This window comes from Cyanistes caeruleus, chromosome 25 (genome assembly GCF_971803275.1).
Source record: "Cyanistes caeruleus chromosome 25, bCyaCae1.hap1.1, whole genome shotgun sequence".
Classification (NCBI taxonomy): Eukaryota; Metazoa; Chordata; class Aves; order Passeriformes; family Paridae; genus Cyanistes; species Cyanistes caeruleus.
In genome coordinates this window covers 1,433,993-1,454,587 of record NC_141725.1, presented here as the reverse complement: position 1 = coordinate 1,454,587, position 20,595 = coordinate 1,433,993, and the positions used below count along the sequence as shown (strand labels likewise).

Genomic DNA, 20,595 nt, shown 5'->3' with positions numbered 1-20,595 from the left:
GGAATAAGCCAGAGTCCTTGCTGAGCAGGCCGGGGCTCTGCCAGCACAGAGCTGACCTGAGAGGCAGCTGGGCTCTGCTGCAGCCATGCAGGAGCCCCACACTGCTAGAGGCCAAACTGACTTTACAGAGGGAGCACAGACTCTGCTGACCTCGACCCACCGGGCACCCAGCACATGGCTGTTGGACACTTACTGTATCGCTCTCCTCATCGGAGACAGAGTGGAGCTGAGCGCTATAGTGGAGCGGGGAGTAAACCCAACTCCTCTCGTCTGTCGGCTGCCAGAGTGGCCAGAGACGGCAGGGAGAATGCAGGGAGAGCAGCAGCAGAGCAGGGAGCAAAGGAGAGAAGAGGAAAAAATAAAAGGAGAAAATAAAAAGAGTAGGAAACAATACAGTAAGAACAGCTGTCCACCTGGAGGGAGAGGACTGAGCCCAGAGCCAGCTCTCAGCAGAGAAGCCCTCCTCATCCTCAACACATACCTGCTTCCTGCCAACTGGGACATGGCACCTGTGCCAGCTGCAGTGGGGGTGGCACAACCTCTCCTCTTGTAGGGACAGAGTTTTAGAGCTTTTGAGATGTCAGGGGAACCTCAGCTCCCTGCCATGGCATCACCCGGCTCCAAAGAAATCGAGAGATTTGGGAAGTGACTTACCTAAGAGCAGTAACAGCTCCTGCTACCTGCTACCAGCTGTCACCCTCCCGTTTCCAGAGCCCTGTGCATGCTACAAAGTGGTGTCCAGGCTTTTACAGGGAAACTGGATTTGTTTGCTGTGCCTTCCTCCTTCTCTGCAGAAGGCAGTGGAGTTGAGGTGAGACCATGGTGGATGGTGGCCACAGAAAGGAAACAGTTATTGCTGAGATTTTGGGGACAGTGGGGTGATGGGAACAAGTACAACACAGGAGGCAAAACACAACCAGACCCTGGAAAGAATGAGGGGAAGGAGGTATGCCTTGAAGGACAGTTATCACAGCACTGGGTATTGGTGTGAGAAGACACACTCTGCTGCTGACACAGCACAGATTCAAGGGCTGGTCTCTGCTTCCAGGGTTCCCAGGGGGGCCCATTTACATTGCAAACAGGCTCTTTTGTCTCCAAGGGAGCTCCCACAGAGTCCCCACTTTGACCCAGCCTAGCATTTGCAAAGAAAGAGAAGCAGAACTGGGTGCCTGGAAGAAGCCTGAAGTGTTCCCAGCCCAGGAACTGAGTGTGACAGTCTACAATGTACAATGAACTACAAGAAGTCAGAGAAGCTTTGAAGCACTGGGCTCCACATGCTGAACCCTCCAGTAACTACAGCTCCATTAGTAGAGACTGCTAGGAGGAAGGAAGGTTGAGAAGCCCCTGTCTGGAGCTTCTCACAGGGCTCTGTCAGAGGTACAGGAAAGCTCCTCACCACATCAAGATTGTTCCACATCCTCTTTTTCATCCATGATGGTTCATCCATCCTGACTGAACCCCATGCTCTGGCCATGGTCTCTTTCAGAGCCTTTTAGGAGCCTGGATGCATGCAGGGAGCTGCAGGATATAAAGGAGCATCCAGTGCTTGCCATCACCCCTCCCAGTGCTGGAACAGCCAAACCCAGCTGAGGGGCAGGAGGAGTTGCCTGTTTGCTCATGGAAGTGCAGCACCTTCCTCATGCCATCAGCCATGGCCAGGGGCACATTCCTGACCCTGCTTCCCCATGCATCCTGCCTATAACCCAAATGGGAGCGCCAAACTTCACCAGCGAGGCTCTGGCAGCACTGCCACCACCCCCTGGCTTCCCAAAGCCTGAGAAGATAAATGCTAAACCTAGATTCAGCCCCTAAAAGCTCAAATGCTTCCCTGCATCTTTTGGAAAGGAAAGTCCTCCCTGCTCACAGAACACCTTCAGTGAGGAGGGAGCACACTGGTGATGCTGAGAAGGGCTGGAGAGCTCTAACCAGCCCTAACTCAGCACCAGCTCCTGCCTCATTTGGTTTTTGAGCTGCTCCTCACAAGCCAAAACAGCTCTGTTTGCTTGGGGCAACAGGCTAAACTGGAGTTTTAGAAGCTTCAGAACATCTTAATGGTGTCTTTAAAACCCTCTCCCTGGGCTGAAGTTGCTGAGTCTGACATCACCTATAGAGGCTGGTGCCTCTCTGGCCAGATCTGGTACTTAGAATCACTGAACAGTTTGGGTTGGAAGATCACTCACTATCCCCCCTTGCCATGGACAGGAACACCTTCCACTATCCCAGGTTGCTTCAAGCCCATCCAGTCTGACTTTGGACATTTCCAGGGAGAGGGCAAGCACAGGTTCTCTGGGTAACCTGTGTGAGGGCCTCGCTGCTGTTACTTTTCCCAAAGGCTGGGTGACACTATGGCCCATTCCAGGGTAGGAGCTGTCACCAGTCTGCATAAAAACAGGACAGAGCTCATGATTCTCTCAGATCCTACAAGGAGATCCACTGGTGTCATTTCAATATGCTTCCCCTATTTCTGCTAGGCTGGTTCCTAATGCCCACTCAATCCAGAGCCCCAGCTGTTGAGAGAAATGAGGTGCTGGCCCCAGTGTTTCAAAGCTGCAGCTCTGCTCCCCTATATGCTGTGCTGGCATGGTCACTTACAATCCCAGAGGAATGCGAGGTAGTTCGGAGTCTGCGCTGGCGGGGAGAGTAAATCCAGTACCTCCCATCTGTGAACTGGGTGGCCCCAGGACAAGTGAGGTGAGAAAGGAAACAGAGGAAAAAAAGGGTGATGTGAAAGAGAGGATGAAAGAGAAAGCAAAAAACAAGGGGTTGGGCAACTCCAGGCCTGAACAGGTGAGCAGGTGGGAAAGCCGTGCAGGGAAGAGCGGTGCCCATGCCCTGCCACACTCTGCACTTTTATTCCCTGGGGATGAACAGGAGAATGAAGTGCTCTCCAGGAGCGGACTTCCAGTGATCAGATCACAGTCCCCTGGGACTGGCCAAATCCTCCTCTGCACACACCATCCCTTCACCCACCACTGCCCCTGAGCACTCCTGCAGGAGCAGCTGTGGTGCTACTTAAGCACAGGTGTGCAACCTCACCTGAGCTCCAGCTCAAGTGGTTTTCCAAGGACAGCACCCATGGGAACTCAAATCAGCTTTTCCCTTCATCCCAGCAGTGACAAACACTCCACAGCACACGACACACATTTAATGCAAAACTCAGACTCAGATGAAGTATGAAATGCTGATGAGCAGTCAGTCACACTCTGTGAACACACTGCAGAATGTTCTCTTGGACAGAGGTGCCCCTCAAGCTGGGGGAGTCCATATGCCCAGGGACAGGGAGGAAGAACAGCTGACCCTTGCTAGAAGACACTTGCCAGGGGAGCAGGCAGGATCTGCCTGCACACAACTGCCATCCACGGGCAAGGAGGGGGCAGCAGTGTTAGAGGAGCTGTTTGCATTTTGAACAGCATGCATCCAACCCCAAACAAGCTGTAAAACAGGGCTGATTCCTTCCACAGCTCCCACGAGCCTCAGAATGACTAGGCAATGAGTGAGCAGCTCTGCAGCAGAGTCACAAGAGCCCAGGGAAAGGCCAATGCTGCATTTTAGTTTAGCCTGAAGGAGCCCATTGCATGGGCTTAGGTCATCTCCAGCACCACAGAACCAACAGCAACAAGTCGGAGCAGGGAGGAGCCGGGCACCTCTTTTAATGAGGGTTCCAGTGCTCAGGCACGAGAGAGAGTTCAGCTCTCATGGGACAGGCACTCAGCTCTGCTCTGGGAATCCATGGGACAGGTACGTGTTGCTAAAAAACCTCTTCTCTGGTCTGCAGAAGTTGCTCAGCCATTGTGGGAGCTGAGTGAGGACCAGCGCCAGGCTCCACGGCACTCTGCTGCCAACAACCAACTTACTCCCTGGCTCAGCACTAGACTCCCACTGCATCACCTAATGCAGCCTGCAGGGAAAGGAAAAGTCGGAGTTCACCAGAGCCCAAGGTCACCCTCTGTAATCACCTCCCTTTGGGTCTAGGCCATGTTTATGTCAGGAAAGCAGCCAAGATCTCTGGCTGAGGAAGGAAGAACCTCTCTGTTGTACCCACATCACTTTGCCTTGTTCCAGGAACAAATGTGCTGGCCTAGATAAGCACTTGTGCTTCGAAGTAGAGCAGCAGAGCTACAGCTACATCCACAGCAGGAGTGCCATCTGTGTGAGCCCCACTAGATGCTGTTTTGGGTTCTCCAAGTTTAATCCAGCTCCCTGCATTAAAAAACCCACCCAGCACCAAGGTATCAAGGTGCTCCACATCAAGATGCTGCAGGGCAGCCATTGCACCCAACTGCCTGGAACAGATACTGACAGCCTTGTCCAACCCTTCCCATCACACCCCAAGGGTCAGGTGGAGAAGGTCTCTTACAAAGTATATGTCTGTGACTGGCACGTCGTCTTCATCTGAGGCCTGGCTGGCTGGTTCCGAGGCCTGGCTGGCCGTCTCCACCTCTACGGTGGCTGTGGATGTGACAATGGCACAGGCTGAAGAAGCTGCCTCTCTGCAGAAGGGAAAGAAATTGACAGTCCAGTCATTGCAGTTAGGACAGGAGCAAGCAAAACTGATTTATTACAGAGGAGCGGAAGATGCTATGCTGTCACATCCTGAAAGGTCACGTCAGGGCAGGTCAGGTCAGAACTGTGCTCAGCCTCACCGAACACCCATGACTCCAGCAAAGCTGGAGCCCAGAAAAGCCTCCAGCACAAGCAGCCACAGCTCAAAACCCACTGTGTAGGCTCTGCTCAACACTCTAAAACACTCACTCTTTGACTTCTTCAGGAGCTACAATCTCAACATCACACTTGGGCTCCAGCTCGACGCTGATTTGCTGAACCTCCTCCTCGACCCGCACCTCCTCGTGTGACCTGGAAACCAAAAAGACAGGCCCAAAGACTCAGCTGGGCATGAGTTATGCATAGCCTTCAATTTTAGGTCAGGCTGAATCAGTTCTGAGCCAGCCAAGCCTCTTGTGCAGCTCTGCCCCAGCACACAGCTGCTGCTGCTACTGTGGCACTGCACTCCCAGCACAGACTTAGTGGCTGATTTCAGCTCAAGGGGAGCACTCAGACCTCCCAGGACTGAGGGTTTCGATAACCAAACCTCCCAGGAAAGAGTCAGTCCTGGAAGATTGCAGCACTCAGGAATAACAAGGTGGGAAAAGAGGACAAGAGCAAAGGAGTTAAACAGCTAGTGCTGCAGGAAAGATGGGCAGTGTCAGATGGAGCATTGGAGCAAAGAGAACTGACCTCTAGGGAAAACTTGTGTCCAGAGTTAGCCTGGCACCAGGCCAGAGCCTCTTTCAAGACTCCCACCACACCAAAGCTGCTCCAGGGTTGAGATCAGATTTATCTGCACACTCTGAAACTGTTTCTGACAATCTTCACTTTAATACCTCATACTATTAAAGTAATTACTTGTGCCAGCAGGGCTGGCTCCACTGTCCCTATGGGAAGGAGGAGCAGGAGCCTGCTAAACTGAGGGGCAGTTGTCAGAGAAGGGCTGAGCTCTGGGTTCACTGACAGCACTGCCCTGCTCCAGGCTGGCTCTGACCAGAGCTGGGGCCAGTGGGAAGCACTGTCCAGCTCCATGCAAGGAACTCACTACACTCTTCCTCACAGGGCTGGACCTCATAAACCTGGAGTGAATTCCCCAGCAGACCAGAATAACCAGAGGTGTGACACATTCTTGAGCAAATTGGGTAAGGATTTTTCCATCTAAGCTCAGGAATGTAAATTCTTACTTTAATAAATTTGTGCCTGCACTGGTTTTCATCAGAGAGTTCCGTAAGTGCACAGGTCCATGTGTAGGGCACATGGAGGCACTGGTACTAGAAAGGGACAAATTAGGCAGAAAACAGCAAAGGTGGCCATAGCTGCAGATGATCAGTGTAGCTCAGGCAAATCTGTGACAGACAGATCTGCTCTGACCAAGCCACTGAGCTCCCTGAATGCTCCCAGGTCAATGATTCACCTGACCTATTTCTGGATGAGCAGTTACATACTACAGCAGCTCCCTCCCTCCATGAGGTATCGTTGAGTCTGAACTATTTTGGATGAAGTCACTGCGTTTGCCACATGGGCCCCACCACTGGGACCTGGGTTTAACTCTCCAATTTTCAGCAATTTCTAACACTGGATTCTGCAGGATATGAGGTGCTTCACAAGACCCTGACACTTCACACAGTGAGCAGGTCCATGCCCTCCAGGGACAGGAATTTACCAGGATTCAGCAACATGCAGCATACAGAGGTATTTTCATTAGGAATTATCACAGAAAGGGATTTTTTCACAGTGCATGTCAGCAAATCACTCAAAGCTTGGAACAACAGCAGATGCCTGTAACATGGGGAAAACTCTCATCTTCCAAAGACCTTTCCTCCCAAGCACCAAACACTGATTGCAGGGAGAGAGGACATCAGCATGTCAGGCTCCTCTGCCTATGGCACATCCCAGGATTGAGTCTCTGATGTAATTTCAAAGCCTACTACACCTACACAATGTCCTGGAAAGTGAGGGCAAAGCCAGCAGCATCTGCTGGCTCCTCGTGCAGATCCTGCTGACATGGGCAATGGAGTAATTTTTACTGGTGCAAAATATTTCCACAATAATGCACAATAATTTCATGATATGAGCCTCTAAAATCAGACACCCCTCTGCAACACAGCATTTCTGTCCTTCCTTGCCCTTGGCTCTGAGACACCACAGGAGGGAAGAAGACTCACAGATTTCTGAAAACACTGGAAACTACTTCTGTGGGGGCTGAGGGTGCTTAGTGCCTAACAAAGTCAAAGCCCTTTCACTTTGCCCAGGCCACAAGCAGATGGTCAGAGGAGGAATGTTCCTCCTATCAGGGCTCACTTACTCGCTTAAAGGGACTTAAATGATGTTCCTTGACTCTGGTGCTGGGTGGGTGGATAAATTTGGACAACACTGTTGTCCCCTTTCCTATCAAATAACTGTAGTATTTTCAAAGCACTAGGAAATCTGCTTTGCAAAGAAAATTCTGTGTAAGAAATGGGGATTGTCTGATTGCAGAAGCAGCTCAGCATCCATGCCAAAATCCTGGAGCTGCTGAAATTCCCACTTAGCCCTCTAAGAGACCTTTGCACAGGGATAAACACCAGGTCTCTGTTCAGCAGAGAGAAGATGAGACAAGAAGATAGGAGACACATTTCTCACCTGCCATCCTGCCCTGAGGAGTGTGTACGCCTCCTGCAGAAAGAAAACACGAGAGTTTGGAGGAGCAATTTAAGCCAGAAATCCTCCACTGTCCCCAAATCTACCTCTACATCCCATGAGGGAGATGTTCTACTTAACAGCTGACACTTCTGCCAGCAATAATTAATCCCTTCAAAGCTGTGTCTGCTTGCTCCCAGGAGAGATTTAATTAAAATTGGTCATTAGCATTCCAGTGTGCAGGGCAGCCTGCTGGGATCTGCAGCACGGAGAGGAATGGCAGCCACTCGACACCAGTGGGAGCAGGGGAAGTGTCCTCACCTGTACCTGGGCTGCTCAGAGGTCTCCGAGGGGGATCGCTCAGGAACAGAGAGAGATGTTGACGATAGTGTCGTGGCTATGGAGGCTGTGGTAGCTTCTTCAAAGGAAGGAGGAGTGCAAGGGAGTAGGTCTGGCCTGCCTGCTGGCCCACAGCAGGGCAGGGGAGAGGCAGGAAAAAGATATGATTCAGTCAAACACCAACACTAACTACACCAGCCCCTTGTGAGGCTGTTCCACTGTGAACCTGCACGCCCGCACTGGGACTGGGCACTCAAACCACAGACAGGCAGGAAGTTTAGCTGAGTCCATGAATATGACAGCCTCTCCCAAGGTGTCCTCTGGAGAGAGCCAGTCAGCACCACTTCCAGCACAACAGGCAGGGAATAGAATGCCAGTGAAGACTTCTCATGGTGACCAAAGCTGGATTAAAGGCTTGGATCACCAGGGATAAATATCCAAGTGAATTAAGACATGAACTGAGTGTCCAGTGTTTTGCACAGGGAGCAATCCAACACCCATGCACTGGAGGAGCTTGTCAGATAGATGTAGCCAGATAGAAGTGAAGGAAAGGCAGTACAGAACCAGCCCATTCCTCTGTTTTCCAATGGCAAGATCCTGCCTGTTATAACTGCCCAAACAGTGTCATTGGAGTGCTGCAGTTCCCAGTCACACACCCCCACACCCCCCCCATATTTTTTAAACAGTAGAAAATGCAACTTTTTGTTGGCTTTTGGGCTATGACTTATGGTGCCCCTTGGCAGCAGCTGTCTTGCAGCAGTGATGCAGGCGACCATTTTTAGTGCAGAAGCCCACAGTGCTGCAAAGAAGGGATTTGGTCTCCTTTGATGCAGAGGTGTAGCATCAAGTGCCTGCTGGTGCTGCAACAAAACAATGTACTCTTACCTTCTTCCCTGTCCTGGTTAGGTTTAGCACCTGCAAAGCACAGCAAGACATGCAATGAAGAGCTATCCATGAGGAAAGATCTGCAGTTGGTGCACAGTGGGGAACTTGATGAGAACAAGGGAGGATCCTAAGGAACTGCTAGGAAAGAGAGGGTAACCACAGAGCCAACACCCGGAGCGGGGCTGTCACCTTCATCGTCAAGCGTGGGGTAACTCCTGGCTGCCCGCAGGTCGTACTGGGTGTCATCCTTCTCAGAGGCCAGCTGGCTGGCTGAGAACGCCGCGGTGGGACCTGCCGTCTTCACGGCCAGCAAGGCACTACGCCCTTTCTTTGAGGGGGATGACTTCAGAGCTGGGGGAGGGAGAGAGACAGTCAAAGTACCACCACCAGCTACTGTCACACCAAAGGAATTTTTCTCTTCACAAGGAGAGGCTCTGCCCTCACATACATCCCTCCTGGACTGAACCCAGATCAGGTGCAGGGACTGCGTGGGAGTCTGAGCAGACCAAGGCAAGCCGTGACAATCTGAGGGCTCTGCAATTCTTAGTTTTGCTCTGTATCATGGCATATTCTGGGTTGGAAGGGACCTTAAAAACCCATCTCATTCCACCCCCTCCATGGGCAAGGACATGGGCACTAGAGGAGGTTGCTGAAAGCCCTGTCCAGCCTGGCCTTGGACACTTCCAGGGATCCAGGGGCAGCCCCAGCTGCTCTGGGCACCCTGTGCCAGGGCCTGCCCACCCTCTGATTTCCTAACTTCTAATCTAACCCTGGCAGCTCAAAAACATTGCCCCATGCCTGTCACTATCTGCCGGCATAAAAAGTCCTTCCCCTCCTTTTTCTAAGCCCCCTTTAAGTGCTGGGAGGGGCTCTAAAGTCTCCTGAGAGAAGGCTGAACACCCCCAGCTCTCTCAGCTGTACCACAGTGGAAAACCCTGCTCAGGTTCCAGCTCAGACTCCTTTTGAGAGCTGCAGCAGCAAGGCCAAGGTAAAGGCTCACAGCACATCAGCCCCTGCACTTGGTACTTACAGGAATTCTTTCGAAATACTGTGTTGGTCATGAATTTGAAGAATCTCTCTGCATAAAAGCTGGGTCTGTGTACTGACACCGTGTCCTACAACAGCAAGAAGCAACTGTTTAATTTTAAAATGATCCCTCAAGGCAGAATTTCCCTAACAACCAACACAGTCTTTTTTATTCCAACATTTAGCACTGACAGAGCCTTAAAATGGAAAGGCTTAACTGAAACACTAATTAATGCTATAAATAACCCTGAAGCATTGCCTTTGATTGCATTTGATTATATTCTTGCTGTGATTTTATAATGGATTTTGGTGACTTTATTCCTTTGTAGACTTCCTGGATTTTTTTTAAACACTGGCCTGATTGCATACATGAAATTTCTTCTGGCTTTGCTGGCTGCCATTCCAAGCACACCTGGATACCTTTGCATGTCATGCAGACACCCAAGTTTAGCCAAGGGTCTCAATACATTTGAAATATTTTTGTTTAGAATAGTAAAACCAAAGCTCTTTCTGCTTCTGATGTTTGACTGTGCTCCCATGATTTGGAATCTCCACATTTCCTTTGCCACATTAAGGGAAGCCAGGAAATGCAAGGTTGAAAAACGGTTCCCACATCTGAGGTTGCTCTTTCAGAAACACCCACCCGGCTGCTGCAGGAATGAAGCCAGCAGGGAAACATGGAAAGGGATTTGCTGGCAGAGAGCTTGCTGAAGTGAAAACAGCCAGTCACCAAAGAGAACAGCACAGGGCTCCTGACAGCCCAGGAACACACACCAGTGTGTGCTCCTGGTGTCATGGGAGGAGGAGAGGGACAGACAGGAACAGGGGAGGAAAGCTGTGAGCACAAGAGCTCAACATGTGAGGAGCTGGATTGAGCAAGGAAACCTGGCTGGGAATAAGTGGCACCACCCTGCTGTGCAGGAATGAGAGGCAAGAACTGCTCCTTTCATCAGCTGCAGCTGTGCCAGGTCAGGCTCTATAAATAGCCACCTGCGAGACTTGGACAACTCCTGCCTCTGCACAGGCACTTACCCCATCATGGACAAGGGCCTTCCAGGTGTGTTCCAATTTCTTGATGAACCTAATTCCAAGGAGAAGTGGAGAGAAAAATAAAGATACAGATACAGGCATGCACTCTGTACCAAGCCCCCTTTTATATCCTATGGAGGAGGTCCCTGCGCTGCCAATATCACCACAACTGGGCTTTCTCCAGCATCTCCCCAGCTGGGTCAGGAGTGCCTGGGAACACCACAGGGAAGGAGGAGCTAGGCTAGAAGAGGTGCACCTTCCATCCCTGGAGATATGCTTCCCACACTGAGGTGGGAAACTACTTCTTTATGAGCAGCTCATCATCCTGGACAAAAGGCTGTGTGTCCCCAGCTGTTCTAAGGACATGATGGAAGCCCATGACCAGCTTGGGGCAGCCATATCTACTCATCCTCACAGTCTCAAGGAGAGGACATCCTCCCTGCCTTCATTTGGTACTAAAAGAGGTTATTAGGCAGAAAAGACACACTGCCAGGTTACCTACCTGTATGACTGCAGGATATCTATGATTCCTACGTGCAGCAGGAGACGCTCTCCTTTGCCATTCACTGCTGGGATCCCTCCCATCCTGCAGGTAAAGCAGAACTTCAGCAGATGCAGCCTCAGCCAGAGCACCCGTGACACCCAAGTTCTGGGGAAGGGCAACAGCAGCTGTGCTAAGGGGCTCTAGTGTGGTGTCAGACACGTTAAAACCGGTGTGGTCACTTTGTGCACAACCATGGGAGTCACCGACTGACCTGGCCTGACCCCAGGTGTCCCAGGGTCACCGCCTGCATGGCCAAACACCACTGTCATGACAGAACCTGTGTTGTATAGCACAGCTCTGCCTGGGCCAGAAAGCACCATGGAGTTTTTTCCTGCCTACTTTATTCTGGGGATCAGATTATTTATTTAGGTCAGCGAGAGCTGTCTACCACTAGGGCAGTAAACCCTTAAGGACAAGGGTATTTCCAGTCCTGTCCACACAGATGCCATCCTGCCAAAAGTGCAGCGGCCATCAGCACCAGCAAACAACCAAAGCACAAGAGTACCAGACACTCTTTTAGACAGCCAATGCAATTGTTGATGCTGCCTGAAGGACTGGAAACACCATGGTATTATCTCAGCTCTCAGGATTAACCTTCCATCAAACCCACAGCAGCTGGTTTCAGACAGCAGCAAGCAGCAAACTCCACCATTCCTTGGCCCAAGAGCCAGGGATCCAGGTGGAACCACAGATCAAGCACAGCACAAGCTTGGGGCAACCCCCAGCCTCCAGCTCCAACAGTGACACCAGCACTTGGCTGCACTGCTATCTGCTAATTGCACTGGAATGGCTTCAGGGAACTGCCAGGGATTCCAAAGGTGGGAGTGATAGAGAACTGCAAGCTCCTACTGAGCTGATCCCTACTTCTGCTCCAGTATTTGGGTGCTAAGCTAGAACCGAGCTAGTGTCTCCTCCCCAGGGCATGGGTGGATGTTTCAAGGCTTGTTACACAAGCTAACAACGTAGAGCCTGGCCTAAGAAGAGAGACTGCTGTGAGGTCATAGACTTACAGAACTATTTCCTACCCTGGCTTCCCCCTTTCCCCCCACAATGGCAGCACTCTCAAAATCCCATGAGAGCTGCTCCCTTGAACAGTTTCTGTGGGCCTCAATACAGATTTCCCACTCCAGCCTCCACCTCTGCCCGTCCCAGCAGCACGAGCGAGCCCAGATTTCACCTACGTGTCGTCGGTGTCTATGGACTCCCCCCGGGCAGCCCCTCCTTGGATGGACTCCATGGCTGTGGAGTACAGGGCCTTCTGCCCCACAGGACGCTTCTCATCCGACGTGCTGTGGGCTCCCTCCGACAGCTGCTCCCGCTCGTGCTGGTCTATGTTATGAACCCCAAGCAGGAGGCTGTAGTCCATGATTTTAAAACTTTCCAATACCTACAGGTTAGTATCAAAGTCAAGAACAAAGACAAAATATCAAGCCAGCAGCAGAAATACAGACTCTGAAGCATGGAATCAAAGCAATCAAAGCAAAGCATCCCATCCACATCCCCACTAACAAATCCTCTGACAGAGCCTGAATGTTTCTGAACCAACAATCACCTCTGGGCTTGACTGCACAGAGTTTGGCCATCCCACAATCACACCAAAGGCCTGAAGGCTTGCAAACAACACCCTTGTATCTGCTGCACATTGATTGGGAAAATGCTCTGGCAGAGCAGCTGCAAGTGGAGCCTAAGTGTGATGCACCAGGCAAAGGAGAACAGCCTCAGTCCTCAGAGGCTGCCAGGAGATCCAACTCTACTGCTTGGCTTTTTTAGGGAAAAGGGCAGGAGAAAGGATTGATTCTACTCTGGGGTCAGCAGATTAGCAAGGTTCTCAACTGGGAATTGCTCTTCCTCATGCTTGAGAGCCACAGAGGTTCCTTACTCTGTCCCTGAGCTGCCCCCTCCTTACCAGACAGTCTCGCTGCAATGTCTTCACCAAAGCACTGAAGGTGTCTGCATCCAACATCAGGCCCTCAGGCATGTCTTGGATGAAGTCCAGATCCTTGTACGTAGGGCTGGACTTTTCTTTCTCCTTCTTGGATGCCCGGCGTTTGTATGTTGAACCTTTGAGATCGAATTTCAGGTGCATTTTCACCACTCGAGGCAGGATGTTGTTCATCACGACCACGCGGATATTTTTGCCCCCAGATTGCACACAGTACAGTCCATAAAACTTGGGCAGCAGTGTCCGGGGGTTCTGGTTCAGATTCTGTAGCAAGGGTGGGAAAAAAGCATGGAGGAAGGTTATTTGAGCAGAAAATTCCTGCTGTGTTCACCACAAAGCATGTCAACAGTTGGACTAGAGATTCTTTGCTGAGAGGTTTTCTGAACTTAACAGGAGCTCAGTGTACACGTTCGACAAAGTCCTGCATTTCAGTGGCTTTAGGACCTGAAAATACAGGGTCTGAGATGTTCAGCACTCTCTGGGCAAATAACCAAGTCCGGAAATCCCCTGTTTTTCTCAAGTACAGCAGCTAAAAAAAGGAAACCAAACTGGGAGAGAAATAAACACAATAAAAGGGAACTTCAAGCTTAAAAATAACAGCTTTCTTTATCTCTTCTTGATTCTTGTCAGAATCAAGAGCCATTCTCCAGCCCAAAATAAACCAAGGGACAGGGTTATTTTTTAAGCAAAACAACATAAATGTTCTCCTCCTGTTGCAGAGTTGCTTTTTAAAGCAGTCAACCAGAGAGCACGGATATCCTGTTCTGCTGTCATCTCCTTTCTTTAGGCAGCAGAATAATTAGGAATGACATGACAGGCAGGATTTGCTTGTTCAGCTTTGGGCACATTTGGGAAGGAAACAGAACTTCTCTGCATGCTGTGGCAGGAAGGACAGAGCTGACATGTTCTGACAGACAGAAGAAACGTGACTGTATTAAAATTTCATTCCCTTCAACTCACCCACCTGAGCACAGCAGTGAGCCCTCTTGGAGAGTGCCAAAAGTAATAGAGGCAGGTAAATGGAAACAGCTTTAAAGTAACTCAGGATTAAACCACCCTGCTTCCTTTCCCTGACTCTTTTGATATGGGTGGTTTCCCAGGAGCAGCAGGGAGATCAGGGGTAGCACCACAGAACTCAGAGACAGTGGAAAGCTGCAACAGGTCGCTCAGAACTCTGCATCACACAGGTAAGTTCAGTTTAATTCACTGACTGATGGTGGCAGGATTAACAATGCAACTTCATTCCCCCACAAAACCCCACGCCTGATTTACTACACACATTAGGCAACAGGCAGTTTTCCAAGAAAATTCATCCTGTCCAGGAACGTGAGTGTCATCTGCAAAAGTAAGTGATTCACAGAATCTCAGGATGGTTTAGGTTGGAAGGGACTGTAAAGACCATTTGGTTTCACCCTCTGCCATTGGCTGGGACACCTTCCATTATCCCAGGGTGCTCCAAGCCCCGTCCAACCTGGCCTGGAACACGCACAGGGATCCAGAGGCAGCCACAGCTGCTCTGAGCAGCCTGTGCCAGGGCCTCCCACCAGAATTTCTTTCTGGCCTGCCTGCCACTAACACACAGACATCCCATAATCTGCCTCCCTTGGGTAAATTTTCCCCAGTAAATATTGAGCGAGGAAAGGATTTTCACAGAACCACTGTAGGATCACATAAACCCACTGCACAAGGCACACAGATGGGGCAGCAGCATTGCTTCTCATCACCTTCTCCTTGGCATCTTCACAACAAACAAATCCCTGGTTGCTGTAACTGAATGTCAAGATTCCTCATCCATAAAGCTGGAGCCTCCAGCACAGTTGTGCAGGGAGACCAGCTCCTGGTTTTTACACCAAAACAGCAGGTTTTGGTCTGATTTACTTGACCCAATGCAAGTCTCTGGGTCTCAATATCCTGCACTGCCAGAATGATATGCAAAACTGGCTGGTACCATGGGAGATTCCAGCCTGGAATTGCAGAGATGGGAGTTAGAACAATCCTCAGAATTACAAACAGCAGGAATGGCAGAGATTCAGGGACAGCAGTGCTTTCCCCAAAAAAACACAGAGGTTGCATTATTGCCTGGAGAAAAGGAGGCTCAGGGGGACCTTTTGCTCTCCTCAAGTCCCTGAAAGGAGGGTGCAGCCAGGTGGGTGTCAGGCTCTGCTCTCAAGGAACAAAGGACAGAATGAAAGGAAATAGCCTCAAGTTGTGCCAGGGGAGGTTTAGGTTGGATATTAGGGGAAATTTCTTCATGGAAAAGGTTGTAAAGGATTAAAACAAGCTGCCTAGGACAGTAGTGGAGTCACCATTCTTGGAAGCATTCAAATAATGTGTGGCTGTGGCACTTGAGGACAAGTTTTAGTGGTGACCATAATGGTGCTGAGCTGAAGGCTGGACCTGATGATCTTGGTGGTCTTTTCCATCCTTAAGAGTTTTACTATTCTATGATGGCTGCAATCAGCAGCCATCCCCAAATGTAGGCTGGGGCAGATGCATGCTGCCAAACGAAGAGAAATTTACTGGTTCTGGGGAAAGAACACTCAGAAACACACACCTGGGAAGCCACTCTGAGGCTAGAACATGCCTCCAAACTATGGCACAATTATCTGCCTCATTTTTACCCACAGAGTTTGCAAATAATCAGTGATTTGTGCTTCTGGGACTGGCTTCATGACATGCTGTTAACACTGTCCTTGGCATGGGGGCAGGCCACAACACACCCAGGTGGAGGACATGCCCTGTGAGATGCTCTGCCATGACAAAAAAGCTGCCACAAGAAAGCTGAGCTGGGTTCAAGGTCCTGAATGATACTCACCATGTAGTATCCAGGAAGGAGCTTCTGCAGGAATTCAGCTTCCTTGTGCATCACAGTTTTTATGATGAACTCATCGTCGCTGGTGACATAGAAGAGGGAGCCGCTGGCCCCGGGGTTGGACAGCTCGATCAGAGGCTCGTTACATAATGAATACTGGCAAGAAAAAGAGAAGAAGGTGATGTTTTATCCCCTGTTTATAGCAGATTTGAGTTCTATGCCTTCAAGGACCTTCCCAATCGTGTTGTCTCCCTGGGAGATTAAAGAGTAGCAAAGCTCAAGTGACAATTATTTTCATTATAGGTTAGGTGTGAGCAGCCAAACTGATGGACAATTTATAATTAGAGACTAAGATTACAGTTCAGAGCATCCCAACTGCTCAGTATCCCATTAATCATCTGCTTTCAGGAATATCCAGCCTTCATAATGACATCTTATCTGTTCCCATTGTGCCTGCAAGCACGTATCACATTCAGGCTCTTTGAGCACAGCCCAGCACACGCTGACAGACACAGAGGATTTCAGGAAACACCACAGTCTGCTCAGGGAACCACACATATCACTGTGCTGGAGGGAACACAATGCACTGGCTGTTCTCAGCAGACTCCCCTGGCCTTGTGCTCCCCTGCAAAAGCCAGGATTCTGATCCACAGACTCCCAGAATGGTTTGGGCTGGAAATGACCTTAAAGATCATCTCATTCCATACATGAGCAGGGACACTTTCCATCAGACTAGGCTGCTCCAAGCTCCATCCAACCCGGCTGTATTTTTACAGCCACACCTCACTCCATCAATCCTGCTGAAAACATGTGACAAGTCTTATCCCAGGTGTGCAATCAAAACGGATGAGCCCTGCTCAAGCACAGCAAAAAGCTCTGTATTGGGACCTGAACTGGGAGGGCACGTCTGGTTATCAGGATGCAAACAGCAGGTCCTCAAATAAGGACTTGTCCAGCAGCAGATGAAAAAAAAAAAAAAGAGAGCAAAGCAGGCAGATGCACTTTTTAGCTCAGCGCTCACCCAGATACTGCAGGGGTCAGGTGGGTTCAGGGCAGGATCACAGAACTGCCCAGTGAGAAGGGAGATAAGGAGAAGAGGTGACCAGAACAATAGATTAAATGCCCATAATTATGTAAGGAAAACTGCTTTCAGCTCTGCACAGATTAACAATCTCAGACTTGATCAAGTTAATAATCTCATGCATAATTAAATGCATTTGTTGCTGTGGCAGGAAAGAGACAATCAGGAGAACCAGAAACAACAAATCAGAGCCATGACCTTTGCAACTGAGGTAAGCTCCTTGCCTGTCCTCAGTTCCTAACACCCATCCATTTAGCAGCACTTGGCTGGCACAGGAGGGGATCACTATTACCCTTCCACCAGGCACTGGCACAGGTTTGTTTCACTGGCAGGTGTTCAGCTGTGATCACCCCCATCTACAGGTGAAATCACACAAAAAGGGCTGTTCCAAAAGGGGAGGGTGTGCATTTGCGGATGTGTTTCCTTCCCCAGTTCACACAGAACAGGACGTTACATAAAGGCAAGGGCCCAAATTCAACCACAGTGCATTCAAAGCCCAAACAGCTTGTACTCCAAGGTATTTGAAAACCAGCCTTTCCAGCTCTGAGAAGCTTTTGAAACACAAGAACAAGTTGTGGTTTATTCTGTCCTTTTAAGATGATTAAAATAACTACACTCACATAGCTCTCCAATGAGTACACAAGAAAAAATTCCCATCTTTGTCCTTAGAGCCGCAGGGGACATTACAGGGTCGCACCCAGCAGAACACAACTCCTTTGGCTTGTAAACACAGTAAGTTATTGTTACCACAAAGACCAGAGAGGGAAGCCCATTGCAGGGTTTACACAGCTCACACTGTGTGCAGGTCATGGCCTTCCTCCAGTACACGCTGGCAGCTGCCATTCAGCAAACTCAGACTTGGAATCACGGAATATTTTGGGATGGAAGGGACCTTAAAGCCCAACTCATTCCACCCCCTGCCATGGGCAGATACACCTTCCACTATACCAGGTTGCCCCAAGCCCTATCCAACCTGTCCTGGAACACTCCCAGGGATGGGGCAGCCACAGCTTCTCTGGGCAACCTGTGCCAGGGGCTCATCACCCTCACGGTAAAGGTAAATAAAGGAGGAAAAGACAAAGAAATCTAAAAATATATCCATACCAAATAATCATCTGGACGAATCCCAAAGAGCTCTCGGAAGTACCGGAAAGCCACTGGGGCATAGGTCTTGAACCTGAAGTCGGCGTAGTGGTGAGCCGGGGTGAGGTTACTGCCTTCACTGCACAAAACACACACATGGGCAGGGCCTGTTACCATTCACCAGACATGGATAGTCACACCAAAGCTACTGTGTATTTCAGATGCACTGAGCCTTGAAAAAAGACATCTTTGTAACAACAACCACCACCTTTCCTCTGTGGTAGGAAAACAGGAAAACAGGTTTCAAACTATCTGCGAAAATCTATTTCCAGAGATTAAAAGAACAACCACTTGCCAAGCAGAATATATTTACACAGAGAACATAACTTCTATGAGCTTTGTTTATTCACAGTTAGAGAGCTCCCAGAAGGAGTTTCTTCCATCTAAAACATAGTATGATTTTGTGGCAGAAATTCTAGATGGACAGCTAGAAAGACAAGCACGTAGGAAGGTAACAAACGGAAGCGCACAGTACTGCATCTTGTACTGTGCTTCCCTGCCGGCCAGTGCGCTGCAGATTCCAACATTTCCCACTGTTCTGTTTGTGTATCACGGAGCAGATTTTAAACATTCAGAGCATGCAACTCTGATCTAAAGACAGATGGAAACTCTCTTGAAAAATCAGTGAGGGGAAAAGGAAAGAAATAATTAATGCATTCATTCTTTTCCCTTTCTTTACCTTGGGAAAAAAATGCTCTCCACCACATAGAAGTCCTGCATCAGGACATCTCTCTCTGGCTTGGAGCTCAGATTGCCCACAGTATATCCAATCCCCAGCTGGATGGCCCCCTTCAGAGTAGATGAGGTGGTCTGGCAAAAGGAAAAGAGCAGTCAGTGAGCATTTCACAGCAGATAATCACAGTAACATCCCCTGCATTACAACACAGTCATGTCTGTGATTTGGTTAGCAGTGTCTGGGCACCACACACTGCTAACCAAATTTACCCAGCAGCTGAAGAGATGAATTAGGGGTTCAGATTTGCTATTTGCAGGATTGTGCTGTTCAAGAGTGCTGCATAAAAATCTCAACCAGATTAATAAGTACTGAGCCATAACTTCTCTCAGCTTGTGACCTACACTTGGGTGCCATCCCCCACTCCCCAAACCCAAACCTTTTTGTAGGTGGTTTCCCCAGAAGCATCCACGCTTCGATGGCCAATCTTCTTTCCTTGGCCTGGCTGTCCTGGCAGTGATGGGCCCTGCAAGGAGAGCGTAAGTCAGGGCACGGGCTGAGCTGCCACCAAGCACATACAGAGCAGCACAGCCACATTCCCACACTGTACTGCACACAGGCATCATGATACTGCTGGAGAAAACCCTGCAGAGTGCCAACAGGTGAAACTGAAGCTCTCTGAATTATACTTCCACCCCTCAAGATGAGTTAGAATAGCAACACTCCACCTGACACCCCCACTGCTTGCTGGCAGAGCCCTCAGCAAAGATGCAGAGCTTGGGAAAGATCCAGCTGCCAAGATTCCCCTGGTGCTTGACTGTGATTTCACATTGATTTAAAACAGTTATGTATTAAATCAAACAGCCACAGAGATTTATTCTTAAAATCCCACGCCCTCAGGTGTCACACTGACACCTCGCGTTTTGGTGGAGAGATCAGAACCAGCTGATAACCCAGCCCCACTCACACTGAGATAATCCATTTAAGCAAGATCTCATCTGTTTACAATTACAAGGCTGAGCCTACACAGGGTGAGCCACAGGAATGTCTCTTCCACAAGTTCTGAAGTTTGCAGAAATGCTACAGACTGCCAGCACTTCAGGGTGACAACCAACCTGCTCCTGTCCCCTCCCCCTCTCCTACCTCTGAGTCTGCCTAGGCCTTTCTTTGCCAGCCCAGGAGGCAGCAGGTTGTGGCTGCTCCTTTAACAGCCTGGTGTAATCAGGTGTTAGGTAGTTCCCTGCAGCTCTTTTTGCAGCCCTAGGGACTCTACTCCACCAGGAGTCAACACTGCATCCACACCCAAGCTCTCTGCCAGCTGATCCCCACAGATCCTGGAGCCCACCAGACAGTCAGGAATGTTGGTGAGAGATCAGCATCATTTCAGGGTTTGCTACACTGCAGAACTGCTTTGGATGTTCCTTTGAGCAGTATGCAGAGAAATCCAAGGTCACTTCCCAAGTGACACTGTTCTATCACTGTCCCTCTTGAGTGCTGCAGAGACCCAGCTCTGAAACAATGGCTACAGCTGACAAAATGGGTAATTTTGCTCAGACTAAGGTTCTTTGTACTTTAGCTTTTGATCAAGAGCTCGCAGTTATTTCTGATCCATCTGCTCATACTTCTCATACTAAAGGTCAGTCTGAGTTCTCCTTCAAAAATCCCATTTCCTACCCTACTTTATTAGCAGGGCCAGCCTTGCTTCTGAGCACTCCTCCAGCACCTGTGAGCAGCAGCACAGCTCAGCCTCTCCTTCTACCAACCTGTCAGATCTTACTCCATGCAAGCCCAAGCTGCGCTGTCCTGCCCTGCCAGTGGCTCACGATGAACAGACACAGGCAGGGGGAAGGGACTGCCATCATAGGAACTGCAGTGACAAAAGTCTCTTCCAGTCTCCTGCTCTGCCTGTGGCTGTTTCCAGGGCAAGAAAAAGTGGACCTATTTGTGCACTGAACAA

General features: G+C 49.7%; 1 protein-coding gene across 11 annotated transcripts in view; it reads right to left on the bottom strand.

The window, feature by feature from the left end:
- PIP5K1C (phosphatidylinositol-4-phosphate 5-kinase type 1 gamma) overlaps positions 1-20,595 on the bottom strand; it is a 51,589-nt gene that overhangs the window by 4,623 nt on the left and 26,371 nt on the right. Inside the window, exons 3-18 of one of the 11 annotated variants that reach the window (XM_086863006.1) lie at positions 19,078-19,164; positions 18,645-18,775; positions 17,927-18,044; positions 15,745-15,897; positions 12,894-13,193; positions 12,169-12,374; positions 10,946-11,029; positions 10,447-10,495; positions 9,419-9,503; positions 8,578-8,739; positions 8,389-8,418; positions 7,486-7,627; positions 7,168-7,200; positions 4,753-4,854; positions 4,358-4,490; positions 194-277 (exon numbers count right to left, since the gene is read on the bottom strand). In XM_086863006.1, coding sequence (XP_086719132.1) covers positions 194-277; positions 4,358-4,490; positions 4,753-4,854; positions 7,168-7,200; positions 7,486-7,627; positions 8,389-8,418; positions 8,578-8,739; positions 9,419-9,503; positions 10,447-10,495; positions 10,946-11,029; positions 12,169-12,374; positions 12,894-13,193; positions 15,745-15,897; positions 17,927-18,044; positions 18,645-18,775; positions 19,078-19,164 — 1,899 coding nt within the window. Of the gene's footprint in view, positions 1-193; positions 278-3,129; positions 3,899-4,357; positions 4,491-4,752; positions 4,855-7,167; positions 7,201-7,485; positions 7,628-8,388; positions 8,419-8,577; positions 8,740-9,418; positions 9,504-10,446; positions 10,496-10,945; positions 11,030-12,168; positions 12,375-12,893; positions 13,194-15,744; positions 15,898-17,926; positions 18,045-18,644; positions 18,776-19,077; positions 19,165-20,595 lie in introns of those variants that run through there. The other 10 variants (XM_086863007.1, XM_086863010.1, XM_086863009.1 and 7 more) reach the window with 10 other exon arrangements.